The 25,201-nt window shown below is 68.7% G+C and overlaps 2 protein-coding genes across 2 annotated transcripts; one reads left to right on the forward strand and one right to left on the reverse strand.

Moving 5' to 3' along the window:
* The first annotated feature begins 365 nt into the window (after positions 1–365).
* Positions 366–6,693, forward strand: DMWD (DM1 locus, WD repeat containing). Its single transcript, XM_065655131.1, has 4 exons — positions 366–758; positions 1,128–1,310; positions 4,120–5,298; positions 6,565–6,693. Exons 1-4 carry the CDS (start codon positions 387–389, stop codon positions 6,610–6,612), a joined length of 1,782 nt encoding a protein of 593 aa, XP_065511203.1. The 5' UTR covers positions 366–386; the 3' UTR covers positions 6,613–6,693.
* A 485-nt stretch (positions 6,694–7,178) lies between these two features.
* Positions 7,179–24,521, reverse strand: DMPK (DM1 protein kinase). Its single transcript, XM_065655250.1, has 15 exons — positions 24,235–24,521; positions 20,677–20,768; positions 20,507–20,590; positions 17,934–18,029; positions 15,394–15,542; positions 14,136–14,229; positions 12,558–12,758; positions 11,153–11,470; positions 10,140–10,225; positions 9,615–10,020; positions 8,862–9,034; positions 8,491–8,588; positions 8,290–8,342; positions 8,133–8,213; positions 7,179–7,710 (listed from the first exon to the last, which is right to left on the reverse strand). The coding sequence occupies exons 1-15, from the start codon at positions 24,425–24,427 to the stop codon at positions 7,633–7,635; spliced, it is 2,202 nt and encodes a 733-aa protein (XP_065511322.1). The 5' UTR covers positions 24,428–24,521; the 3' UTR covers positions 7,179–7,632.
* Between the last annotated feature and the right edge of the window lie 680 nt (positions 24,522–25,201).

The raw sequence follows: 25,201 nt of genomic DNA on the forward strand, positions 1-25,201 counted from the left end.
TGTCCTCCAGTGATGGGGGTGTGGCCTCAAAGGGGTGGGGGCGTGGTCTCAAGGGGGCGTGGGCTGAAGTGATGGGGTGTGGCCTCAAAGGGGTGGGGGCGTGGTCTCAAGGGGGCGTGGGCTCAAGTGATGGGGTGTGGCCTCAAGGGGTGGGGCGCGGCCTCAAAGGGGTGGGGGCGTGGCCTCAGTGGGTGGGGGCGTGGCCTCGGGCTGGTGCGGGGGCGTGGGCTCGGTGGGGTGTTGGCGAGGGGCGTGGCCTAATGGGCGTGGTCTCCATGGAGTGCTGCCGAGGGGGCGTGGCCACGCGTGACTCAGCGCGTTGCCATGGCAGCGGCGGCGGCCGCCGGGACGCTTCCGGCGGGCGGTGACGCCCTTCCGGCGGGAAGATGGCGGCGGCGGCGGCGGGCCCGGCACCGGCCGAGGGTCCCGCGTCGCTCCCGGTGCAGCCGCTGGAGCTCAAGAGCCAGTTCCGCACCCGCGAGGGCTCCTACCGGCTGCTGGGCCCCGAGCCGCGGCCCCGCGCCGGCCCCGCCGCCGCCCCCGGGCCCTCCCCACCCGCCGCCGGCCCGGGCTCCGCCGCCGCCGCCGCCCCGGGCCCGGCCGCGCTGCCGCCGGTGCGCTTGTCCATGGTGCGGTTGGCGCTGCCGCCCGCCGAGGAACCGGGGGGCCCGGCGGAGCGCAGCCGCGTCTGCTTCAACCTGGGCCGGGAGCTTTATTTCTACGGCGGGGCCGGTTCCGGTGCTCGCGGGAACCGACGGGTAACGGGGGAACCGGGAACGGGCGGGGGGGGCGGCGGGGACACCGGGGCTGGAAACGGGGACCCCAGAGCCCCCAGGATCTGTCACTAACGGGGACAGTGGCGACAGTGACAACAGGGACAGGGATGATGACCCAGAGCCCCTAGGAGCTCATGGTGACACTGGGGACAGGGACAGTGACTCCAGAGCCCCCAGGATCCATCACTAATGGGGACAGCGGTGATGGTGACACTGGGGACAATAAGAGTGACCCCAGAGCCCCCAGGAGCTCATGGTGACACTGGGGACAGTAACGGTGACCCCAGAGCCCCCAGGAGCTCCCGCGTGTGTGTCTGTGTGTCCCCGGGTGACGTCCCCGTGTCCCCACAGTCCCTGGACCTGCACAAGCCCATCGACAAGCGCATCTACAAGGGGACGCAGCCCACGTGTCACGACTTCAACCAGTTCTCGGCCGGCGCCGCCACCATCCCGCTGCTCGTGGGCTTCTCGGCCGGGCAGGTCCAGCGGCTCGACCTCGTCAGGAAGGACGCCAGCAAGCTCTTCAACGAGGAGGTCTGTGTGCAGCGGGTCCCTCGGGGTCGGTGCTGGGAGCAGCGCTGTGCAATATATTCATCAACGACTTGGGTGAGGGGATAGAGTGACACTCACCCCGTTTGCTGGTGACACCGGACTGGGAGGAGCAGCTGACACCGGAGGCTGCGCTGCCATCCGGAGACCTGGGCAGGCTGGAGGGTTGGGCGGGGAGAAACTCCATGGAATAGAACAAGGGCGAGTGTACAGTCTTGCATCGAGGCCAAAAAACCCAAAATTGGTTCCCCTGGGGCCGCCATGTTGAGCCCTGAGGTGATTCTGGCGCCATTTTGGGCCCTGAGGTGATTTTAGCGACATTTTGACCCTGAGGAGATTTTAGTGACATTTTGGCCCTGAGGAGATTTTAGTGACATTTGGAGCTCTGAGGTGATTCTAGTGCTGCCATTTTAAGCCCTGAGGTGATTCTGGCGCCATTTTGACCCTGAGGTGATTTTGGGGCCATTTTGTGCCCTGAGGTGATTTTAGTGACATTTTGAGCCCTGAGGTGATTTTTGGGCCATTTTGACCCTGAGGTGATTCTGGTGCCACTTTGAGCCCTGAGGTTATTCTAGGGCCATTTTGATCCTTTAAGTGATTTTAGTGACATTTTGACCCTGAGGTGACTCTGGCGCCATTTTCACCCTGAAGTGATTCTGGCGCCATTTTGACCCTGAGGTGATTTTGGGGCCATTTTGGGCCCTGAGGTGATTTTAGTGACATTTTGACCCTGAGGTGATTCTGGCGCCATTTTGACCCTGAGGTGACTCTGGCGCCACTTTGAGCTGATCTTAGAATCGTTTCAATTGGGAGAGACCCTCAGGATCGTTGAGTCCAACCGTAACCCAACTCCAGCACTAACCCACGTCCCTAAACCTCGTCTCAACGCCTTTTAAACCCCTCCAGCAATGGCGACTCCCCCGCTGCCCCGGGCAGCCTGTTCCAACACCCGACAGCCCTTTTTGTGAAGAAATCGCCCCAAATTTCCAACCTCAACCTCCCCTGGCACAACTTGAGGCCATCTCGGTGCCCCCGGGGCCATTTTGACCCTGAGGTGATTCTGGCACCGTCTTGACCCTGAGGTGATTTTAGTGACATTTTGGCCCTGAGGAGATTCTGGTGCCATGTTGAGCCCTGAGGTGATTTTGGGGCCATTTTGGGCCCTGAGGTGATTTTAGTGACATTTTGAGCCCTGAGGTGATTCTGGCGCCATTTGGAGCCCTGAGGTGATTTTACTGACATTTTGGCCCTGAGGAGATTTTAGTGACATTTTGGGCCCTGAGGTGATTTTAGTGACATTTTGGGCCCTGAGGTGATTCTGGTGCCATTTTGGGCCCTGAGGTGATTTTACTGACATTTTGGCCCTGAGGAGATTTTAGTGACGTTTTGATCCTTGAGGTGATTCTGGTGCCACTTTGGGCCCTGAGGTGATTTTGGGGCCATTTTGACCCTGAGGTGATTCTGGCGCCATTTGGAGCCCTGAGGTGATTTTTGGGGCCATTTTGACCCTGAGGTGATTTTGGTGCCACTTTGAGCCCTGAGGTGATTTTTGGGGCCATTTTGACCCTGAGATGATTCTGGTGCCACTTTGAGCCCTGAGGTGATTCTGGTCCCATTTTGACCCTGAGGTGATTCTGGCGCCATTTGGAGCCCTGAGGTGATTTTTGTGCCATTTTGGGCCCTGAGGTGATTCTGGCGCCATTTTGGGCCCTGAGGTGATTTTTTTGCCATTCTGAGGCAGTTTGGGGGTCTCTCCCTTGTTCTCCTCCCCTCTGCTCTGCCCTGGTGAGGCCGCATCTGGAATATTGTGTCCAGTTCTGGCCCCTCAGTGCAAGGACAGGGAACTGCTGGGAGCCCAGCGCAGCCACGAAGATGCTGGAGGGAGTGGAGCAGCTCCCGTGTGGGGAACGGCTGAGGAGCTGGGGCTCTGAGCTGGAGGAGAGGAGACTGAGGGCTGACTCATAATGGGGATCAATATGGCAAGGGGCAGTGCCAGGAGGATGGAGCCAGGCTCTTCTGGGTGACAACCAGTGACAGGCCAAGGGGCAGTGGGTGCAAACTGGAACACAGGAGGTTCCGCTTGAACAGGAGAAGAAACTTGTTCGCGGTGAGGGTGCCAGAGCCGGGCCCAGGCTGCCCAGGGAGGCTGTGGAGTCTCCTTCGCTGGGGAATGGCCCCAAAACCGCCCTTTGTCCTCGGTGCCCTCGCAGGGGTGGCGCTACAGCCCCCGCTCCCGTCCCCAAACGTGCCCGTTTCTGTCCCCAAACGCATCGCTTTGGACTCTGCCCTCAGCGACACCCCGGGGCGGCGCCGGGATGCGGATTTGTGGCCCCAAATGCCTCTTTTTTGGCTTTTTCCCCTCGGTGACACCCTGGGGCTGCTGCTCTGTGTCCCCAAATGCAGCTGGGGGCCCGTTCCATCCTCCATTTCCCCCAAAACCCCCTTTTTCTCCCCCTTAACTCTCCCTTTTCCCCCCAAGCCCCTTTTTCAACTGCCTCCCCCTTTTTCAACTGCCTCCCCCTTTTTCAACTGCCTCCCCCTTTTTCAACTGACTCCCCCTTTTCAACTAACTCCCCCTTTGCACCGCCAACCCCCTTTTTCTCCCCATTTACCCCCATTTCCCCTCCAACCCCCTTTTGCTCCCCCTCCTTTTGCTCCCCCTTAACTCCCCCTTTCCACCCCCAACCCCTCTTTTCCTCCCCCTTAACTCCTCTTCCCCCCTTTTCTCCCCCTTTCCCCCCCCGAAACGCCCTTTTTCTCCCCGTTTAACCCCGTTTTCCCCCTCCTCCCGCAGCGCCTGATCGACAAAACCAAGGTGACCTTCGTCAAGTGGCTCCCGGGGACCGAGCGGCTGTTCCTGGCGTCCCACGCCAGCGGCCACCTCTACCTGTACGACGCGGAGCAGCCCTGCGGGGCCGCCCCCCCCCAGTACACCCTCCTGACTCAGGGCGAAGGCTTCAGCGTCTTCTCCTGCAAGAGCAAGACCCCCCGCAACCCCCTGCTCAAGTGGGCGGTGGGCGAGGGGCCCCTCAACGAATTCGCCTTCTCGCCGGACGGGCGCTCGCTCGCCTGCGTCAGCCAGGACGGGTGTCTGCGCGTCTTCCACTTCGACTCCATGCTGCTCCAGGGGATGATGAAGAGCTATTTCGGGGGGCTGCTCTGCGTCTGCTGGAGCCCCGACGGCCGTTACGTGGTGACGGGGGGCGAGGACGACTTGGTGACGGTTTGGTCGTTCGCCGAGGGGCGGGTGGTGGCGCGGGGCCACGGGCACAAGTCGTGGGTCAACGCCGTGGCCTTCGACCCGTTCACCGGCGCGGCGCAGAGCCCGCAGCCCCCCGAGCTGGGCGGGGGCGAGGAAGACGGGGACGACGAGCCCAGCGACCCCCTGGCGCGCCGCTCGCCTCCCGTCACCTACCGCTTCGGCTCGGCCGGGCAGGACACCCAGTTCTGCCTGTGGGACCTGACCGAGGACGTTCTGTACCCCCGCCCGCCGCTCTCCCGCGCCCGGACCCTCACCGGCTCGGCGGACGCCGGCGTCCCCGCCGCGCCGGGGTTACCGCGCTCGCTGTCCCGCTCCAACAGCCTCCCGCAGCCGGCGGGGACGAGCTCGGCCCGTGGCCCCGCGCCCGACGTGCCCCCGGCCCCGAGCGTCGGCCGCTTCGCCACCTTGACCTTGCAGGAGCGCAAGGGACCATCCGGCGGCGCCGAGAAAGAGCACAAACGCTACCACAGCTTGGGGAACATCAGCCGCAGCGGGGACAAACCCCCCGGCGGGGGACGGGGCCGCCTGGACACGGCCAAGGTGTTGGGGACGGCGCTTTGTCCCCGGCTGCACGAGGTGCCGCTGCTGGAGCCGCTGGTCTGCAAGAAGATCGCGCACGAGCGGCTGACGGTGCTGCTGTTCCTGGAGGATTGTATCGTCACGGCGTGTCAGGAGGGGCTCATCTGCACCTGGGCACGGCCGGGGACCCCCGTGAGTCACGGGGGGGTCACGGAGAGGGTTTGGGGGATCACGGGGGTGCTTGGGGGTCACAGAGGGGGTTTGGGGAGGCTGAGGGTCCTGTATCGTCACGGTGTGTCAGGAGGGGCTCATCTGCACCTGGGCACGGCCAGGGACCCCCGTGAGTCACGGGGGGGTCACAGGGGGGTTTGAGGGGGTCACAGAGGGGTTTGAGGGGGTCACACGGGGGTTTGAGGGGGTCACAGAGGGGTTTGAGGGGATCACTGCGGGGGTTTGAGAGTGTCACAGGGGGGTTTGGGGGGAACACACGAGGGTTTGGGGGTCACACAGGGGTTTGGGAGGGTCGCAGAGGGGTTTGGGGGTCACAGGGGTTAGGGGGGTCACAGAGGGGGTTTGGGGGTGTCACAGGGGGGTTTGGGGGTCACAGGGGGGTTTGAGGGGTCACAGAGGGGCTTGAGGGGGTCACGGGGGGGTTTGGGGGTGTCACGGGGGTTTGGGGGTCACAGGGGTTAGGGGGGTCACACGGGGATTTGGGAGGGTCACACGGGGGTTTGGGGGTCACAGAGGGGGTTTGGGGGTCACAGGGGTTTTGGGGTGTCACACGGGGGTTTGGGGGTCACACGGGGGTTTGGGGGTCACAGGGGTTTGGGGGTGTCACACGGGGGTTTGGGGGTCACAGGGGGGCTTGAGGGGGTCACTGGGGGGGTTTGAGGGGGTCACAGGGGGGTTTTGGGGGGGTCACACAGGGGTTTGGGGTCACAGGGGTTAGGGGGGTCACAGAGGGGGTTTGGGGGTCACAGGGGTTTGGGGGTGTCACACGGGGGTTTGAGGGTCACACGGGGATTTGGGGGGGTCACACAGGGGTTTGGGGGTCACAGAGGGGGTTTGGGGGGGTCACAGGGGTTTGGGGGGGTCACACAGGGGTTTGAGGGTCGCAGAGGGGTTTGGGGGTCACAGAGGGGATTTGGGGGTCACAGGGGTTTGGGGGTGTCACACGGGGGGTTGGGGGTCATGGGGGTTAGGGGGGTCACAGGGGGGTTTGAGGGGGTCACAGAGGGGCTTGAGGGGGTCACTGGGGGGGTTTGGGGGTGTCACAGGGGGGCTTGGGGGTGTCACACAGGGGTATGGGGGTTTGGGGGTCACGGGGGTTAGGGGGGACACGAGAGGTCCCAGCAGCAGCCTGGAGGGTCAAGAAGGGGTTTCGGGGGGACTCAAGGGGTCCCGTTGTCCTCGATGTGTCCGTGTGTCCCCCCCGCTGACCGATGTCCCCCCGCGCAGGGACTGTCCTCGCAGAACGGCGGCTCCCCCAGCGGCACCGTGGTGTGAGCGTCACCGGCGTCACCCTCGGTGTCACCGTCACCCGTACGTACCCCGCGGGTGCCACCCATGTACTACTGACCCCCCGCCCCCCCGCGCGGGCACCCCGCTGTCCCCACGGCCACCCGCTGTCCCCTGGCCCCGGGGGGGGCGGCGGCACCTGTGCCTTTGTCACTTTATGTCCCTGCGGGGCCACCGGGCGCTGCCCCTTATTTATACTAAAGAGACTCTTTTGGCACTTTGGGGGGGCCCGGATGTGTCTGGGGACAGGTTGGGGACACCGGGGGACACGCTGGGGGACTGGGGGGGTCAGGTTGAGGACACTGGGGGAACAGTGGGTGCTGGGGGGGTCAGGTTGGGGACACACTGTGGGACAGGTTGGGGACACGGGGGGACACATGGGGTGCTGGGGGGGTCAGGTTGGGGACACGCCAGGGGGGGACACAATGGGGACACAAGGGGTGACACTTCCCCATGTTCCCTGGGCCTTGTTGGGGGGGTGACACACAACACCCCCCAACCCGGGGCCATTTTGGGGTGTCCCCATTTCCCCCCCCGCCTAGTGCAGAGGCCGATGCAGAAACACAACTTTATTGTCATCAATTCCCCGGGGGGGGGGCACACAACAAACCGGGGGGGGGGACAAGAAGCTGGAGGCGGGGGGGGGGGGGGGGCCGGTATAAATAAGGGGGGGCTTAGTGCAAACGTGGGGCGTCCCTACAAATAAATTACTAGTGGGGGGGCCCCGGGGGGGCACCCATTTCGGGGGGGGGGGGGTTTGGGTCCCGCCGCCCCTCGTTGCGGGTCATGGGGGTGACAGGGTGACACCCCAGCCCCCCCGTTTCTGGGGGGGGCCCAGATGCCTGGGTCCCCCACCCCGTGTCTAGTGGTTCTGGGGGGGGGGGGTCTATGTACAGTGGGGGTGTCACCCCCCCCGCCCCGCGGTGGGGAAGGGGGGGTTCAAGTGCAAGAACAGGGGGTGCTGGTGAACCCGGACGCCTGGGTCCCCTCTGCGGGGGGGGGTCCCTCTCAAGGGGGGGTCCCCGAGGGGGCGGGGGGGGCGGCGCAGAGCAGCAGACAGTCCTTGGTGGCACCGGGACGGGGGACCTGGGGACAGGGAGGGGGTCAGCGCGGTGGCACCGTCACCCCCCGCCCCCCACAGCCCCCCTGCGGTCCCTCCCTCCTTGGGGACACCCCCCTGGAGTTGGGGGGACACGGCTCCATGTGGCCTTGGGTGACAATGTGGGGCGGCACAGCTGGGGGGTGGCAGAGGTGACAGCCTGGGGGGGCCAGCGGGGCTGACAGCGCGGTGGCACTTCCCAGAGTGGTGGCACAGCCATGGGGGTGTGACAGTGGCACCGGGGGGGGGGTGGTGGCAGGTACAGGGGTGTCCCAGCTGTCACTGTCCCCTCCGGGGCTGGTGGCCGTGCCCTGGGGGGGGTGTCCCAGCCCGGGGGGGTGGCAGTGGGGACAGCCATGCCCGGCGGGGGGGTGACGGTGACAGTGACGGTGACAGCACCAGCACGTACCCGGGCCCAGAGCAGCAGGTGCCGGGACAGGGGCACCCCCAGGGGGGAGCGGAAAAGCCGGGGGGGGCCCCCGCGGCCGGGCTGCGGAGAGAGCACAGAGCGTCAGCGGCCCCCGCGCCCCAAAACCCGACACCCCCAGACCCAAACCCCCCCTTACGTCCGGCCGGGGCTCTGGGGGGGCTGTGATGGCGGGGGGGGCCCCCGCGCCTCCTGCAAGGGAAATGGGGAGGGGGGGGGGTCAGGGCTGGACACCCCCAAAAACACCCTTTCTTTGGGGTGTCTCCCATTTCAGGGAGGGGGTGAAGCCCCATTCCCCCCCATCCGGGGGAGGGTTTGGGGGGGGCCCGGGGGTTCTTGCCTTCATGCGGGGGGGGCCCAGGCCCCGGGGGGGGGCTCTGCAGCCGCCGCAGCTTCGCTTCCAGTTCCAGGTTGCGGCTCTCGACCTCCTGCAGGCGCCTTTTGGGGGAGGGGGGGACACGAGTCAGGTGGGGACCCCCCCCATGTCCCCGGTGACCCCTCCCGGTTCCCAGTGACCCCCCCTGGTTCCCGGTGCCCCCCCCCCGGTTTCCCGGTGCCACCCCCCTGATTCCCAATGACCCCCCCTGGTTCCCGGTGCAACCCCCTCCCAGTTCCAAATGATCCCCCGGTTCCCGGTGTCCCCCCCGGTTTCCCGGTGCCCCCCCCATTTCCCGGTGCCCCCCCCGTTCCCGGTGCCCCCCCCCCCCGTACCGGGCCAGCCCCTGCCCGGCCGCGCGCAGCAGCCCCAGCTCGTGCTCCAGCGCCTCGCGCCCGCGTCGCTCCGCCTCCAGGGCCGCGCGCAGCCCCGCCCCCTCGGGCACAGGCCCCGCCCCCTCGGGCACAGGCCCCGCCCCCGCCGGGGGATCCGCAGCCGCCGGTCGCACCTGCGGGAACCGGGTCTGCGTGGAGACCCCCCCGGGGCACCGGGACACGGGGGAAGCGGGACCCCCGGGGACCTGGACATCCCCCTGGGACCCCTGCGGACCTGGACACCCCCCTGAGAACCGGGACCCCTGGAGACCTGGACACCCCCCCATGACCCCCCCAGGAACGGGGACCCCTGGGGACCTGGACACCCCCCCAGGGACCTGGACCCCCGGGGACCTGGACACCCCCCCGGGACCCCCCCGGGAACTGGGACCCCTGGGGACCTGGACATCCCCCCGAGAAGTGGGACCCCTGGAAACTTGGACTCCCCCCCGCGACCCCCCCGGGAACCGGGACCCCTGGACACCCCCTGGGAACCTGGACAACCCCGGGACCCCCACCCCGGGGAACCGGGACCCCTGGGGACCTGGACACCCCCCCGGGACCCCCCCTGGGACCCTCCCCATGAACCCACCAAACCCCCCTGGGACACCGGGATCCCCACCCCGGGACTGGGACACGGGGACCCCGGACAACCCCCCGGAACCCTCCCCAGCACCGACCCCCCCCAAACCACCCCCCCCTCCTCCCACATACCTCAGGGGGTGCCCGGGGGGGGCCCGTGCCCGGGGTGGCTGCACAGCCGGGGGGTGGCGTCCGCGGGGGAGCCCCCTTGGCTGGGGGGTTGCCCTGGGATGTGGGGGACCCTTTCTGGGGATTGGGGGTCACTTGGGATGGGGGGGGCCCAGTCTGGGGGGGCGCTCCCCTAGCTGGGGGGGTCTCTGTAGGTTGGGGAGGGGCTTGCTGGGGGGGAGCCCCCATGGGTAGGGGTGTCCCTGACCATGGGGGGGGCCCCGTGGGTGGAGGAGTCCCCCTGTACGGGGGGGTCCCTATGACCGGGGGGGTCCCCATTTCCGGGGGGGTCCCCCAGTCCCCCTCCAGCTCCATGGCCATGTCCTGGTCCCACTCCTCGTCCTCATCTTCCTCTTCAGGCTCTTCCTCCCTGGTGGGGGGGACACACACAAGGTGGGGGGGGGTCACCAAGGGACACCTGTGGGCCCCCCCCCCACCACATCTCCCCAGTGCCCCCAGTTCCCCAACCCCAAGGCCCCCCCCACTCACTGGGAGTCTCCGCGGGTGTACGAGTACCCCACAAACGGGAGGTGCAGCCCCAGCTCGGGGGTGTCCCAGGGCTCCCCCAGCGGCTCCTGGAGGGGGGGGCAGCATTAGACACGGGCGGTGAATTTGGGGGTCCTAGGTGAGTCCCATGAGGGGGGTCCCGGGGCGGGGGGGGGCGGGGTCCCATGATGGAGTTCCAAGGGGAGTAAGCGGGTCCCAAAGGGGTCCTGAGGGTGGGGGGGTCCCAGGGAGGGGCTGAGGGTTTGGGGGTCCCCGCGGTGGCCAGGGGGGACCCTGGGGGGTCCCGGGATGGGGTTCCGTGAGAGGGGGGGTCCCGGAGGGGGTCAGTGACTGGAGATCCCGGGGTGGGGTCCCCGGGTGGGGGGTCCCACGGGGGGATCCCGGGATGGGGTTCCATGAGAGGGGGGGTCCCGGAGGGTTCCCGGGATGGGGATCCTGCGATGGGGTCCCCAGGGGGGGGTCCCGGGATGGGATTTCGGGGATGAGGATCCCGGGATGGGATCCCCAGGGGGGTTTCCCGGGGCGGGGTCCCGGGGCGGGGGTCCCACGGGAGGATCCCGGGATGGGGTTTCAGGGATGGGGTCTCCGGGGTGGGGTCCCCAGGGGGGCGTCCCGGGATGGGGTTTCGGGCATGGGGTCCTCAGGGGGTTCCCGGGATGGGGATCCCGGGATGGGGTCCCCAGGGGGGAGTCCCGGGATGGGGTTTTGGGCATGGGGATCCCGGGATGGGGTTTCGGGGATGGGGTCCCCAGGGGGGGGTCCCGGCATGGGGTTCTCAGGGGGTTCCCGGGATGGAGTCTCCGGGACGGGGTCCCCGGGTGGGGTTCCCACGGGGGGATCCCGGGCTGGGGTCCCCAGGGGGGGTCCCGGGATGGGGTTTCGGGGATGGGGTCCTCAGGGGGGTCCCGGGATGGGGTTTCGGGCATGGGGTCCTCAGGGGGTTCCCGGGATGGGGTCCCGGGGCGGGGGGCGGGTCCCGGGGGTCCGTCCCGCACCGGCTGGCTGAGGCAGTCGTCCAGCACGTCGAAGTTGGAGGTGTCGGCGGCTCCGGCGGCGGCGGGGGCGAAGGGCGGCGCGGAGCGGCGGAGCCGGGCCCAGCGCAGCCCCGCGAACAGCGGCAGCCGCCGGAAGTCGCGCGCGCCGCCCCGCCCCAGCCGCGCCTCCCGCGCGCACAGCAGCCCGCGCACCAGCTCGCGCGCCTCCGCCGGCACCCGCGGCCACGCCCCTTCCTCCGCCTGGGCCACGCCCCCGCCGCTGGCCACGCCCCCGCCCGCCGCTTCCGCTTCCGTTTCCTCCGGGAGGTGCAGGTGGTCCTGGGGGCGGGCGGCCCAGTAGCGCCGAGGAGCGCCCAGGAACGGCCAGGAACGCCCAGTGCCCTCCAGCACCTCCCAGCACCTCCCAGTGCCCCCAGTGCCCCCCCAGCACTTCCCAGTGCCCTCCCAGTGCCCCCAGTGCCCCCCCCAGCACTTCCCAGTGCCTCCCAGTGCCCCCCCAGCACTTCCCAGTGCCTCCCAGTGCCCTCCCAGTGCCCCCCCAACACTTCCCAGTGCCTCCCAGTGCCCTCCCAGTGCCCCCAGTGCCCCCCCAGCACCTCCCAGTGCCTCCCAGTGCTCCCCCAGCACTTCCCGGTGCCCCCAGTGCACGCCCAGTGCCCCCCAGCACCTCCCAGTGCCCCCAGTGCCCCCCAGTGCCTCCCAGTGCCCCCCCAGCACCTCCCAGTGCCCTCCCAGTGCCTCCCACCTTCCTCCCAGTACCTCCCAGTGCCCCCCCAGCACTTCCCAGTGCCCTCCAGCATCCCCCGGTGTCCCTCAGTGCCCTCCCAGCACCTCCCAACTCCCTCCCAGTGCCCTCCCAGTGCCCCCCAGTGTCCCCCAACTCCCTCCCAGTGCCCCCCAGTGCCCCCCAACTCCCTCCCAGTGCCCCCCAGTGCCCCCCAGTGTCCCCCAACTCCCTCCCAGTGCCCTCCCAGTGACCCCCAGCTCCCTCCCAGTGCCCCCCAGTGCCCCCCAGTGCCCCCCAACTCCCTCCCAGTGCCCCCCAGTGCCCCCCAGTGCCCCCCAACTCCCTCCCAGTGCCCCCCAGTGCCCCCCAACTCCCTCCCAGTGCCCCCCAGTGCCCCCCAGTGTCCCCCAACTCCCTCCCAGTGCCCTCCCAGTGCCCCCCAGTGCCCCCCAACTCCCTCCCAGTGCCCTCCCAGTGCCCCCCAGTGCCCCCCAACTCCCTCCCAGTGCCCCCCAGTGCCCCCCAACTCCCTCCCAGTGCCCTCCCAGTGCCCCCCAGTGCCCCCCAACTCCCTCCCAGTGCCCTCCCAGTGCCCCCCAGTGTCCCCCAACTCCCTCCCAGTGCCCCCCAGTGCCCCCCAACTCCCTCCCAGTGCCCCCCAGTGCTCCCAGTTCCCACCTGGAAGTGCAGGATCTTGGCGTAGGTCTCGGGGAGGCTCTCGGCGAAGAAGGGCGGGTGCCCGAAGAACATCTCGAACGCCAGGACCCCCAGCGCCCACCAGTCGCACTCGGGGCCGTACGAGCGCGACGGGTCCTCGACCGCCAGCAGCATCTCGGGGGACAGGTAGTCGGGGGTCCCCACGGCCACCGCCGAGCGCACCTGGGGACACGGGGGCATTGGAACAGGGGACACGGGGACATCACGGGGATGGGGACGGGGGCACGTTGGGATGGGGGACATGGGGACATTGGAACAGGGGACATGGGGACAGAGGGGCGTTGGAATGGGGATGGGGGACATAGGGACAGGGACATTGGAACAGGGGACCTGGGGACACAGGGACATGGGGACAGAGGGACATTGGAACAGGGGACCTGGGGACACAGAGACATGGGGACAGAGGGACATCGGAATGGGGATGAGGGACACAGAGACATGGGGACAGAGAGACATTGGAACAGGGGACGTGGGGACATGGGGACACGGACATGGGGATGGAGGGACATTGGAATGGGGATGAGGGACACACAGACATGGGGACAGAGGGACATTGGAACAGGGGATGTGGGGACAGAGGGGCGTTGGAATGGGGATGGGGGACATAGGGACAGGGGGACAGGGACATTGGAACAGGGGACCTGGGGACACAGGGACATGGGGACACAGGGACATTGGAACAGGGGACATGGGGACACAGGGACATGGGGACAGAGGGACATCCGAATGGGGATGAGGGACACACAGACATGGGGACAGAGGGACATTGGAATGAGGATGGGGGACACGGGGACATTGGAACAGGGGACATAGGGACAGAGGGGGCGTTGGAGTGGGGATGGGGGACATGGGGACAGGGGACACAGGGACAGGGACATGGGGACGGGGACGTGGGGACAGAGGGGCATTGGAATGGGGATGGGGGACACAAGGACATTAGAACAGGGGGCCATGGGGACAGGGATGGGGGACACAGGGACATTAGAACAGGGGGCCATGGGGACAGGGATGGGGGACACAGGGACATTAGAACAGGGGGCCATGGGGACAGGGATGGGGGACACAGGGACATTAGAACAGGGGGACATGGGGACTGGGATGGGGGACACAGGGACATTAGAACAGGGGGACATGGGGACTGGGATGGGGGACACAGGGACATTAGAACAGGGGGACATGGGGACGGGGATGTGGGATGGGGAATATGGGGACACAGGGACAGGGGACATGGGGACAGGGACGTGGGGACAGAGGGACATTGGAATGGAGATGGGGGACATGGGGACAGGAATGTGGGATGGGGAATACGGGGACACAGGGACAGGGGACATGGGGACAGGGACGTGGGACGGGGGACAGGGAGACGGGGAATATGGGGACAGGGGACACGGAGACATGGGGACAAGGGACAGACAAGGGACACGAGGATGTGTGGGGGATTCTCTGGGTGCTCGTAGCCGGGTTGAGCTCCAGGTCACCCCTGTCCCCGTGTCCCCCCAGCCCCTGTCCCCCTGTCCCCTGTCCCCTGTCCCCACTCACGGTGCCATCGGGCCCCAGCTTGAGGCAGGACCCGAAGTCCCCAAGGCGGACGTGACCCTGCCGGTCCAGGAGGATGTTGTCGGGCTTGATGTCCCTGGGCGGGGGGTGGCCTCTGTCACCTCGTGTCCCCCCCACCATGGCCCCAGGCCCCCTGAGTCCCCCCATGTCCCTCATGTCCCCCGTGTGCCCCCTGGTCCCTCCATGTCCTTCCTGTGTCCCCACATTCCTCCTTTGTCCCCTCTGTGTGTCCCCACCCTCGTGCCTTGTCCCTGTGTCCCCCCCGGGTGTCCCCAGCCCCGCGCCATGTCCCCATGTGTCCCCAGCCCCCGCGTCCCCAGCCCGGTGCTGTGTCCCCTGTGTCCCCCTGGCATGTCCCCAACCCCATACCATGTCCCCCCGTGTCCCCAGCCCTGTGTCCCTGTCCCCGGCCCCCTGTCCCTGTCCCACCGGTGCAGACTTGATGTCCCACACGTGTCCCCCGTGTCCCCATGTCCCCCCATGTCCCCTCATGTCCCCCTGTGTCCCCATGTCCCCCCATGTCCCCATGTCCCCTCATGTCCCCCTGTGTCCCCAAGTCCCTCGTGTCCCCTGTCCCACCGGTGCACGTAGCCCAGGTGGTGCACGGAGTTCATGTCCCCCATGTCCCCCCATGTCCCCGTGTCCCCCCATGTCCCCATGTCCCCATCTCCCCCCATTTCCCCGTGTCCCCATGTGTCCCCATGTCCCCCCATGTCCCCGTGTCCTCCCATGTCCCCATCTCCCCCCATTTCCCTGTGTCCCCATGTGTCCCCATGTCCCCCCATGTCCCCATCTCCCCCCATTTCCCCGTGTCCCCATGTGTCCCCGTGTCCCTCCATGTCCCCATCTCCCCCCATTTCCCTATGTCCCCATGTGTCCCCATGTCCCCCATGTCCCCATCTCCCCCCATTTCCCCGTGTCCCCATGTGTCCCCGTGTCCCCCCATGTCCCCATCTCCCCCCATTTCCCCGTGTCCCCATGTGTCCCCGTGTCCTCCCATGTCCCCATGTGTCCCCGTGTCCCCCCATGTCCCCATCTCCCCCCATTTCCCCGTGTCCCCATGTGTCCCCATGTCCCCCCATGTCCCCATCTCCCCCCATTTCCCCGTGTCCCCATGTGTCCCCGTGTCCCCCCATGTCCCCCATCTCCCCCCATTTCCCCGTGTCCCCTCACGTCCTCCCATGTCCCCACGTCCCCCCGTGTCCCTGTGTCCCCATGTCCCCCGTGTCCCCTGTCCCACCGGTGCACGTAGCCCAGGCGGTGCACGGAGTCGATGGCCATGACGAGCTCGGCCAGGTAGAACCGCGCCATGGGCAGCGGCAGCCGGTCCCCGAACTTGCTGAGCAGCGTCAGCAGGTCCCCCCCCACGTAGTACTCCATGACCAGGTACTGCGGGGACAGGGACAGCTGGGGACACGGCTGGGGACATGGGGACGGGATGGGGACACGGCTGGGGACATGGGGACGGGATGGGGACATGGCTGGGGACAGGGGACAACTTGGGGACAGGGATGGCTGGGGACATGGGTGGGGACATGGGATGGGATGGGGACATGGCTGGGGACATGGGGACAGGCTGGGGACAGGCTGGGGACAGGGGACAACCTGGGGACAGGGACAGCTGGGGACATGGGTGGGGACATGGGGACGGGATGGGGACATGGCTGGGGACATGGCTGGGGACATGGGGACGGGATGGGGACATGGCTGGGGACAGGGGACAACTTGGGGACAGGGACGGCTGGGGACATGGGTGGGGACATGGGATGGGATGGGGACATGGCTGGGGACATGGGGACAGGCTGGGGACAGGCTGGGGACAAGGGACAACCTGGGGACAGGGACAGCTGGGGACATGGGTGGGGACATGAGGATGGGATGGGGACATGGCTGGGGACATGGGGACGGGATGGGGATGTGGCTGGGGACAGGGGACAACCTGGGGACAGGGACGGCTGGGGACATGGGTGGGGACATGGGATGGGGACAGGGGACATGGCTGGGGACAGGGCTGGGGACACAGCTGGGAACATGGGGACAGGCTGGGGACAAGGCTGGGGACAGCCTGGGGACAGGGGACAACCTGGGGACAGGGATGGCTGGGGACGTGGCTGGTGTCACAGGGATGGGATGGGGACACGGCTGGGGACATGGGGATGGGATGGGGACATGGCTGGGGGACATGGGGACAGCCTGGGGATACGGCTGGGGACATGGGGATGGGATGGGGACATGGCTGGGGACAGGGCTGGGGACATGGGGATGGGATGGGGACAGAGCTGGGGACAGGGCTGGGGACATGGGGATGGGATGAGGACACAGCTGGGGACATGGGGACAGGCTGGGGACACAGGCTGGGGACACGGCTGGGGACACAGGGATGGGATAGGGACATGGCTGGAGACATGGGGACAGCCTGGGGACATGGCTGGGGACATGGGGACAGGCTGGGGACACGGCTGGGGACACGGGGATGGGATGGAGACATGGGCTGGGGACATGGGGACAGCCTGGGGACACGGGGACAGCCTGGGGACAGGGACAACCTGGGGACAGGGATGGCTGGGGACGTGGCTGGTGTCACAGAGATGGGATGGGGACACGGCTGGGGACAAGGGGATGGGATGGGGACATGGGCTGGGGACAGGGCTGGGGACATGGGGATGGGACGGGGACAGAGGGGGTGGCATGGGGACATGGGCATGGCATGGGGACACAGAGATGGGGACACAGGGGTGGCATGGGGACACAGGGATGGGGACGCAGGGATGGGGACGCAGGGATGGGGACGTAGGAGCAGCATGGGGACATGGGGACAGGCTGGGGACATGACTGGGGACACGGGGATGGGATGGGGACATGGGCATGGTATCGAGACAGGCTGGGGACAAAGGGGTGGCGTGGGGACATAGGGATGGGGACACAGGAGCAGCATGGGGACATGGGGACATGAGCACAGCAAGGGGCTCCAGGGCTGTCCCCAGGGGTGGGGTCTCCCCAAAGGGATGTCCCCAAGGGGGTCTCACCAAGGGGTTGTGTCCCCAGGGCTGTCCCCAGGGGTGTCATGTCCCCAAAGGGGTGTCCCCAAGGGGGTGTCTCCAAGGGGGTGTCCCCAGGGGTGTCCCCAGGGGTGTCCCCAAAGGGATGTCCCCAAGGGGGTGTCTCCAAGGGGGTGTCCCCAAGGGTGTCCCCAGGGGTGTCCCCAAGGGGGTGTCTCCAAGGGGGTGTCCCCAGGGGTGTCCCCAGGGGTGTCCCCAAAGGGACGTCCCCAAGGGCGTGTCTCCAAGGGGGTGTCCCCAGGGGTATCCCCAGGGGTGTCCCCAAAGGGATGTCCCCAAGGGGGTGTCTCCAAGGGGGTGTCCCCAGGGGTGTCCCCTGGGGTGGGGCGTCCCCAAAGGGATGTCCCCAAGGAGGTGTCTCCAAGGGGGTGTCCCCACGGGTGTCCCCAGGGGTGTCCCCAAAGAGATGTCCCCAGGGGGTGTCCCCAGGGGTGTCCCCAAAGGGATGTCCCTAAGGGGGTGTCTCCAAGGGGGTGTCCCCAGGGGTGTCCCCAAGGGGGTGTCCCCAAGGGGGTGTCCCCACGGGTGTCCCCAGCGGTGTCCCCAAAGGGATGTCCCTAAGGGGGTGTCCCCAGGGGTGTCCCCAAGGGTGTCCCCAAAGGGATGTCCCCAAGGGGGTGTCCCCAGGGGTGTCCCCAGGGGTGTCCCCGGGGTGTCCCCCAGGGTGGGGTGTCCCCGAAGGGATGTCCCCAAGGGGGTGTCCCCGGGGGTGTCCCCTCACCAGGCACTGCGGGTCCTGGAAGGCGAAGTGCAGGCGGGTGATCCAGCGCTGGTCCCCCCGCGCCAGCACCTCCCGCTCCTCCCGAAAACAGGACACCTGGGGACACGGGCACGAGGGTGACACCGGGGTCACCGCCCCCCCCGCCAGCGTCACCCCCGGCACTGAGCTCACCTGGAGTGTCCCCCAGTGTCCCCAGTGTCCCTCAATGTCCCCCAGAGTCCCCAGTGTCCCCTCACCTCCCCCAGTGTCCCCCGATGTCTCCGGTGAACCCCAATGTCCCCCAGTGCCCCCAGTGTCCCCCAATGTCCCCCAGTATCCTCCAATGTCCCCAGTGTCCCCTCACCTCCCCAGTGTCCCCCAATGTCCCCAATGTCCCCAGTGCCCCCAGTGACCCCAATGTCCCCAGTGTCCCCAGTGTCCCCAATGTCCCCAGTGTCCCCAGTGTCCCCTCACCTCCCCCAGTGTCCCCCAATGTCCCCAATGTCCCCAGTGCCCCCAGTGACCCCAATGTCCCCAGTGTCCCCAATGTCCCCAGTGTCCTCAGTGTCCCCTCACCTCCCCCAGTGTCCCCCGATGTCCCCAGTGAACCCCAATGTCCCCCAGTGTCCCCAGTGCCCCCCAATGTCCCCAGTGTCCCCTCACCTCCCCCAGTGTCCCCAATGCCCCCAGTGTCCCCAGTGCCCCCAATGTCCCCCAGTGTCCCCCAATGTCCCCCAGTGTCCCCCGATGTCCCCAGTGTCCCCTCACCTCCCCCAGTGTCCCCCGATGTCTCCGGTGAACCCCAATGTCCCCCAGTGCCCCCAGTGTCCCCCAATGTCCCCCAGTATCCTCCAATGTCCCCAGTGTCCCCTCACCTCCCCCAGTGTCCCCAATGCCCCCAGTGTCCCCAGTGTCCCCAATGTCCCCAGTGTCCCCAGTGTCCCCAGTGCCCCCAATGTCCCCAGTGTCCCCAGTGCCCCCAGTGACCCCAATGTCCCCAGTGTCCCCAATGTCTCCAGTGACCCAAATGTCCCTAGTGCCCCCAGTGTCCCCTCACCTCCCCTGCTGTCCCCCAATGTCCCCCAGTATCCCTCAATGTCCCCAGTGTCCCCAATGTCCCCCAGTGTCCCCAGTGCCCCCGATGTCCCCAGTGTCCCCTGATGTCCCCCATGTCCCCTAATGTCCCAGTGTCCCCTCGCCTCCCCTGCTGTCCCCCAATGTCCCCAGTGTCCTCAATGTCCCCAGTGTCCCCTCGCCTCCCCCAGTGTCCCCCAATGTCCCCGGTGAACCCCAATGTCCCCCAGTGCCCCCGGTGTCCCCAATGTCCCCAGTGTCCCCAATGTCCCCAGTGCCCCCAGTGTCCTCAGTGTCCCCTCACCTCCCCCAGTGTCCCCTCACCTCCCCCAGTGTCCCCAGTGTCCCCTCACGTCCCCCAGTGTCCCCCGATGTCCCCCATGTCCCCTAATGTCCCAGTGTCCCCTCGGCTCCCCTGCTGTCCCCCAATGTCCCCCAGTGTCCCCCAATGTCCCCAGCGTCCTCAATGTCCCCAGTGTCCCCTCGCCTCCCCCAGTGTACCCCAATGTCCCCAGTGAACCCCAATGTCCCCAGTGTCCCCAGTGACCCCAATGTCCCCAGTGTCCCCAATGTCCCCAGTGACCCCAATGTCCCCAATGTCCCCAGTGTCCCCAATGTCCCCAGTGCCCCCAGTGTCCCCAGTGTCCCCTCGCCTCCCCCAGTGTACCCCAATGTCCCCGGTGAACCCCAATGTCCCCCAGTGCCCCCGGTGTCCCCAATGTCCCCAATGTCTCCAGTGCCCCCAGTGCCCCCAGTGTCCCCAGTGTCCCCTCACCTCCCCCAGTGTCCCCCGATGTCCCCCATGCGCCCTAATGTCCCAGTGTCCCCTTGGCTCCCCTGCTGTCCCCCAATGTCCCCCAGTATCCCCCAATGTCCCCAGTGTCCTCAATGTCCCCAGTGTCCTCAATGTCCCCAGTGTCCCCTCACCTCCCCCAGTGTCCCCAGTGTCCGCAGTGTCCCCTCGCCTCCCCCAGTGTCCCCCAATGTCCCCGGTGAACCCCAATGTGCCCCAGTGCCCCTGGTGTCCCCAGTGCCCCCAGTGACCCCAATGTCCCCAGTGTCCCCACTGTCCCCAGTGCCCCCAGTGTCTCCAATGTCCCCAGGGTCCCCAGTGTCCCCTCACCTCCCCCAGTGTCCTCAGTGTCCCCAATGTCCCCTCACCTCCCCCAGTGTCCCCAGTGTCCCCAGTGTCCCCTCACCTCCCCCAGTGTCCCCTGATGTCCCCCATGTCCCCTAATGTCCCAGTGTCCCCTCGCCTCCCCTGCTGTCCCCCAATGTCCCCCAGTGTCCCCTCGCCTCCCCTGCTGTCCCCCAATGTCCCCCAGTGTCCCCAGTGTCCTCAATGTCCCCAGTGTCCCCTCACCTCCCCCAGTGTCCCCCAATGTCCCCGGTGAACCCCAATGTCCCCAGTGTCCCCAGTGTCCCCAGTGCCCCCAGTGACCCCAATGTCCCCAATGTCCCCAGTGCCCCCAGTGTCCCCAATGTCCCCAGTGTCCCCAATGTCCCCAGGGTCCCCTCACCTCCCCACGCCGCAGCATGTCCCACTTGTTCATGATCTTCATGGCGTAAATCTGCCCCGACTCCTTCATCCGCACCACGGCCACCTGCGGCGTCCCCCCCGGCGTCACCCCCGGCGTCACCCGCAATGTCACCCCCGATGTCGCCCCCGTGTCCCCCCGTGTCCCCTCACCTCGCTGAAGGCCCCGCGCCCGATCACCTTCAAGATCTCGAAGTCGCTTCGCTGCAGCTGCAGCTCCTGCACCCGCGAGGCCACGGGCTCGGCTGGGGGGGCACCCATGGGTGGGGGGGTCAGCACCCATGGGTGGGGGGGCAGCACCCACGGGTGGGGGGGCAGCACCCATGGATGGGTGGGGGGTCAGCACCAACGGGTGGGGGGGCAGCACCCATGGATGGGTGGGGGGGTCAGCACCCACGGGTGGGGGGGTCAGCACCCATGGGGGGGGGGGGTCAGCACCCATAGGTGGGGGGGGCAGCACCCACGGGTGGGGGGGCAGCACCCATGGGGGGGGGGGGCAGCACCCACGGGTGGCGGGTCAGCACCCACGGGTGAGGGGGGCAGCACCCACGAGTGGGGGCAGCACCCGGGGGGGGGGGTGGTCAGCACCCATGGGGGGGGGGGTCAGCACCCATGGATGGGTGGGGGGGCAGCACCCATGGGGGGGGGGGTCAGCACCCATGGATGGGTGGGGGGTCAGCACCCACGGGTGGGGGGGGTCAGCACCCATTGTGGGGGGTGCAACACCCATGGGTGGGGGGGCAGCACCCATGGGTGGGGGGGGCAGCACCCATGGGTGGGGGGGCAGAACCCATGGCGGGGGGGCAGCACCCATAGGTGGGGGGGCAGCACCCACGGGTGGGGGGGTCAGCACCCGGGGGGGGGGGGGGCAGCACCCATGGATGGGTGGGGGGTCAGCACCCACGGGTGGGGGGGTCAGCACCCATGGGTGGGGGGGGCAGCACCCATGGATGGGTGGGGGGTCAGCACCCACGGGTGGGGGCAGCACCCGGGGTGGGGGGGTCAGCACCCATGGGTGGGGGGGCAGCACCCAGTGGGGGGTCTGGGGGGGCACATGGGGGGTGTTGGGGTCTGTGGGGACATGGGGGGGTTGGGGGGTCTGGGGGGGGACGTGGGGGTGTTGGGGGGTCCGGGGGGCACATGGGGGTGTTGAGGGGTCTGGGGGGGGATATGGGGGGGTTGGGGGGGCCTGGGGGGACACATGGGGGCTGTTGGGGGGTCTGGGGGGCACATGGGGGAGTTGGGGGGTCTGGGGGGGACATGGGGGTGTTGGGGGGTCTGGGGGGGGACATGGGGGTGTTGGGGGGGGACATGGGGGGTGTTGGGGGGTCTGGGTAGGGACATGGGGGTGTTGGGGGGGTCTGGGGGGCACATGGGGGAGTTGGGGGGTCTGGGGGGGGACATGGGGGTGTTGGGGGGTCTGGGGGGACATGGGGGTGTTGGGGGGTCTGGGGGGGGACATGGGGGTGTTGGGGGGTCTGGGGGGACATGGGGGGGGTTGGGGGGTCTGGGTGGGGACATGGGGGTGTTGGGGGGTCTGGGGGGACATGGGGGGGTTGGGGGGGTCTGGGGGGGGACATGGGGGATGTTGAGGTCTGTGGGGGCACATGGGGGGAGTTGGGGGGTCTGGGGGGCACATGGGGGTGTTGGGGGGTCTGGGGGGGACATGGGGGGTCTGGGGGGGAGATGGGGGTGTTGGGGTCTGGGGGGCACATGGGGGTGTTGGAGGGTCTGGGGGGGACATGGGGGGTTGGGGGGGTCTGGGGGGGACATGGGGGGTGTTGAGGTCTGTGGGGGCACATGGGGGTGTTGGGGGGTCTGGGGGGGGGACATGGGGGTGTTGGGGGGGTCTGGGGGGCACATGGGGGTGTTGGGGGGTCTGGGGGGGACATGGGGGTGTTGGGGTCCGGGGGGGTGACAGTGTGTGGGGGGTGGTGGTGACAGCCCGGGGGTGTGACCGCCCGGGTCGGGGGGGGGGGGGGGGTGACACTCTCGGTACCGGGGGGGGGCGGCCGCGCACCCTCAGCCCATTTATGGCCGCGCAGCGCTCGGCGCCCGCGGCGGGGGGGGGCCGGGCCCGACGTGCCCAGAAAAGGAGCGGAGCCGCGGCCCCCCGCCCCCACCCAGCCCCCGGCACCCCGGGGTCCGACCCCCCCCGGTACCGGATCGGACCCCCCGGTACAGGATCTCACCCCCGCCCCGGTACCGGATCGGACCCCCCCGGTACCGGATCATCCCCCCCCCGGGTACCGGATCGGACCCCCCCGTACCGGATCATCCCCCCCCCGGGTACCGGATCGGACCCCCCCGTACCGGATCATCCCCCCCCCCGTACCGGATCGGACCCCCCGGTCCCGGATCGGACCCCCCGGTACCGGATCATCCCCCCCCGGTACCGGATCGGACCCCCCGGTACCGGATCACCCCCCGCCCCGGTCCCAGATCGGACCCCCCGGTACGGGATCACCCCCGCCCCGGTCCCGGATCGGACCCCCCCGGTCCCGGTGACTCCCCCATCCCGGCCCCCCGGTCCTGTCCCCGTGTCCCTCTCTGTCCCGGTCCCCACCCCCGTCCCGAACACCCCGCTCAAACCCCCCCGGTCCCGGTGTCCCCCTGTCTCCCCCGTCCCCATCCCCGTGTCCCCCTGTCCCCCTGTCCCGTCCCCACCCCGGTGTCCCCTTGTCCCCCCCATTCCCACCCCGGTGTCCCCCTGTCCCCCTGTCCCCTCCCCACCCCGGTGTCCCCCTGTCCCGTTCCCACCCCGGTGTCCCCTTGTCCCCCCCGTCCCCATCCCCGTGTCCCCCTGTCCCGTTCCCATCCCGGTGTCCCCCTGTCCCATCCCCGCCCCGGTGTCCCCTTGTCCCCCCCATTCCCATCCCCATGTCCCCCTGTCCCGTTCCCACCCCCGTGTCCCCCTGTCCCCTCCCCACCCCGGTGTCCCCCCCGTTCCCATCCCCGTGTCCCCCTGTCCCGTTCCCACCCGGTCTCCCCCTGTCCCCCTGTCCCCCCCCACCCCGGTGTCCCCTTGTCCCCCCCATTCGCATCCCCGTGTCCCCCTGTCCCATCCCCACCCCGGTGTCCCCCTGTCCCCTCCCCACCCCGTGTCCCCCTGTCCCCCTGTCCCATCCCCCTGTCTCCCTTGTCCCCTCCCCACCCCGGTGTCCCCCTGTCCCGTTCCCATCCCCGTGTCCCCCTGTCCCATCCCTACCCCGGTGTCCCCCTGTCCCGTTCCCACCCCCGTGTCCCCTGTCCCCTTGTCCCATCCCCCTGTCTCCCTTGTCCCCTCCCCACCCCGGTGTCCCCCTGTCCCGTTCCCACCCCGGTGTCCCCTTGTCCCCCCCATTCTCATCCCCATGTCCCCCTGTCCCGTTCCATCCCCATGTCCCCTTGTCCCATCCCCATCCCCGTGTCCCCCTGTCCCATCCTACCCCGGTGTCCCCCTGTCCCGTTCCCATCCCGGTGTCCCCTTGTCCCCCTTGTCCCCCCCCCACCCCGTCTCCCCCTGTCCCATCCCCATCCCCGTGTCCCCCTGTCCCATCCCCACCCCGGTGTCCCCCTGTCCCGTTCCCATCCCGGTGTCCCCTTGTCCCCCTTGTCCCCCCCCCACCCCGTGTCCCCTGTCCCCTCCCATCCCCATGTCCCCCTGTCCCCTCCCCACCCCGTGTCCCCCTGTCCGCCCCCCCGCTGCCCCCCCAGCTGCTCACCCCTCACCCCAGCTCAGAAAGTCCCGCACGTGTTTGTCGCCGTCGCTCCCGTCGCCGGCGCCGCCGGGCCGGAGCAGCAGGCGGGGCCGCAGCCCCCCGACCAGTCCCACCAGTAAATCCAGCAGCGCCTCCAGCCCCAGCGCCCCCCGCCCCAGCGCCAGCGCCCGCAGCCGCTCCCGCCGCCCCGGGGGCGCCGCCATCGCCGGGCCCGGGGCCGCTCCCGCCGCCGCGTCCGCCCACCGGGCAGGGGCGGGGAGCGGCGAGCGGGGCGGACACAGCGCGGGCCTGGGGCGGGGGGGGGGGTGGGGGGGGCACCGGCTGCTGGCGCTACCGGGGACCGAGCGGTGACGCCGGGGACCGCGGGCGGGTGGTACCGGGAAGCTCCGGCGTCCGCCCACCCCGGGGGGACGCGGCGGCCGGTAAGTGCGGGGGGGGGGGGAGCGGAACGGACGGTAACGGGACGGGGGGGACACGCGGATAGGAGACCCCGAGAGAAAGCCGGGAGGGGCGCCCCCCCACCCGGGACACCCTGCTACCGACCCCCCCCCCCCACCGGGGGCACCGGAGCCCCCCTGGGGACACCCCCGGGACACCGGGACGCACCCGGAACACCGGAAAAAAGTCCGGGACAGCCCGGGGACACCGGGAGCGCCCCGGGACACGCCCCCCCCCGGGACACCCCCCGCCGGGGACACCCCGGCCCCCCCGGGACACCCCGGCCCCCCCGGGCCCGCAGCGCCCCCCAGCGGCTGCCCCCGGCGCCTCCGCCGCCGCCGCCGGGACCGGGTGGGGCCCGCAGGGGGCGGGGCCGCGCGTTGCCCTTTTAAAGCGCGCGCGGAGGGGCCGCCGCCTTAACCCCCTCCTGCCCTATAGGGACCCTATAGAGACCCCTCCTGCCCTATAGGGACCCCATAGAAACCCTGCAGAGACCCCTCCTGCCCTATAGGGACCCCGTAGAGACCCCTCCTGCCCTA

Source organism: Caloenas nicobarica, chromosome 37 (genome assembly GCF_036013445.1).
Source record: "Caloenas nicobarica isolate bCalNic1 chromosome 37, bCalNic1.hap1, whole genome shotgun sequence".
Classification (NCBI taxonomy): Eukaryota; Metazoa; Chordata; class Aves; order Columbiformes; family Columbidae; genus Caloenas; species Caloenas nicobarica.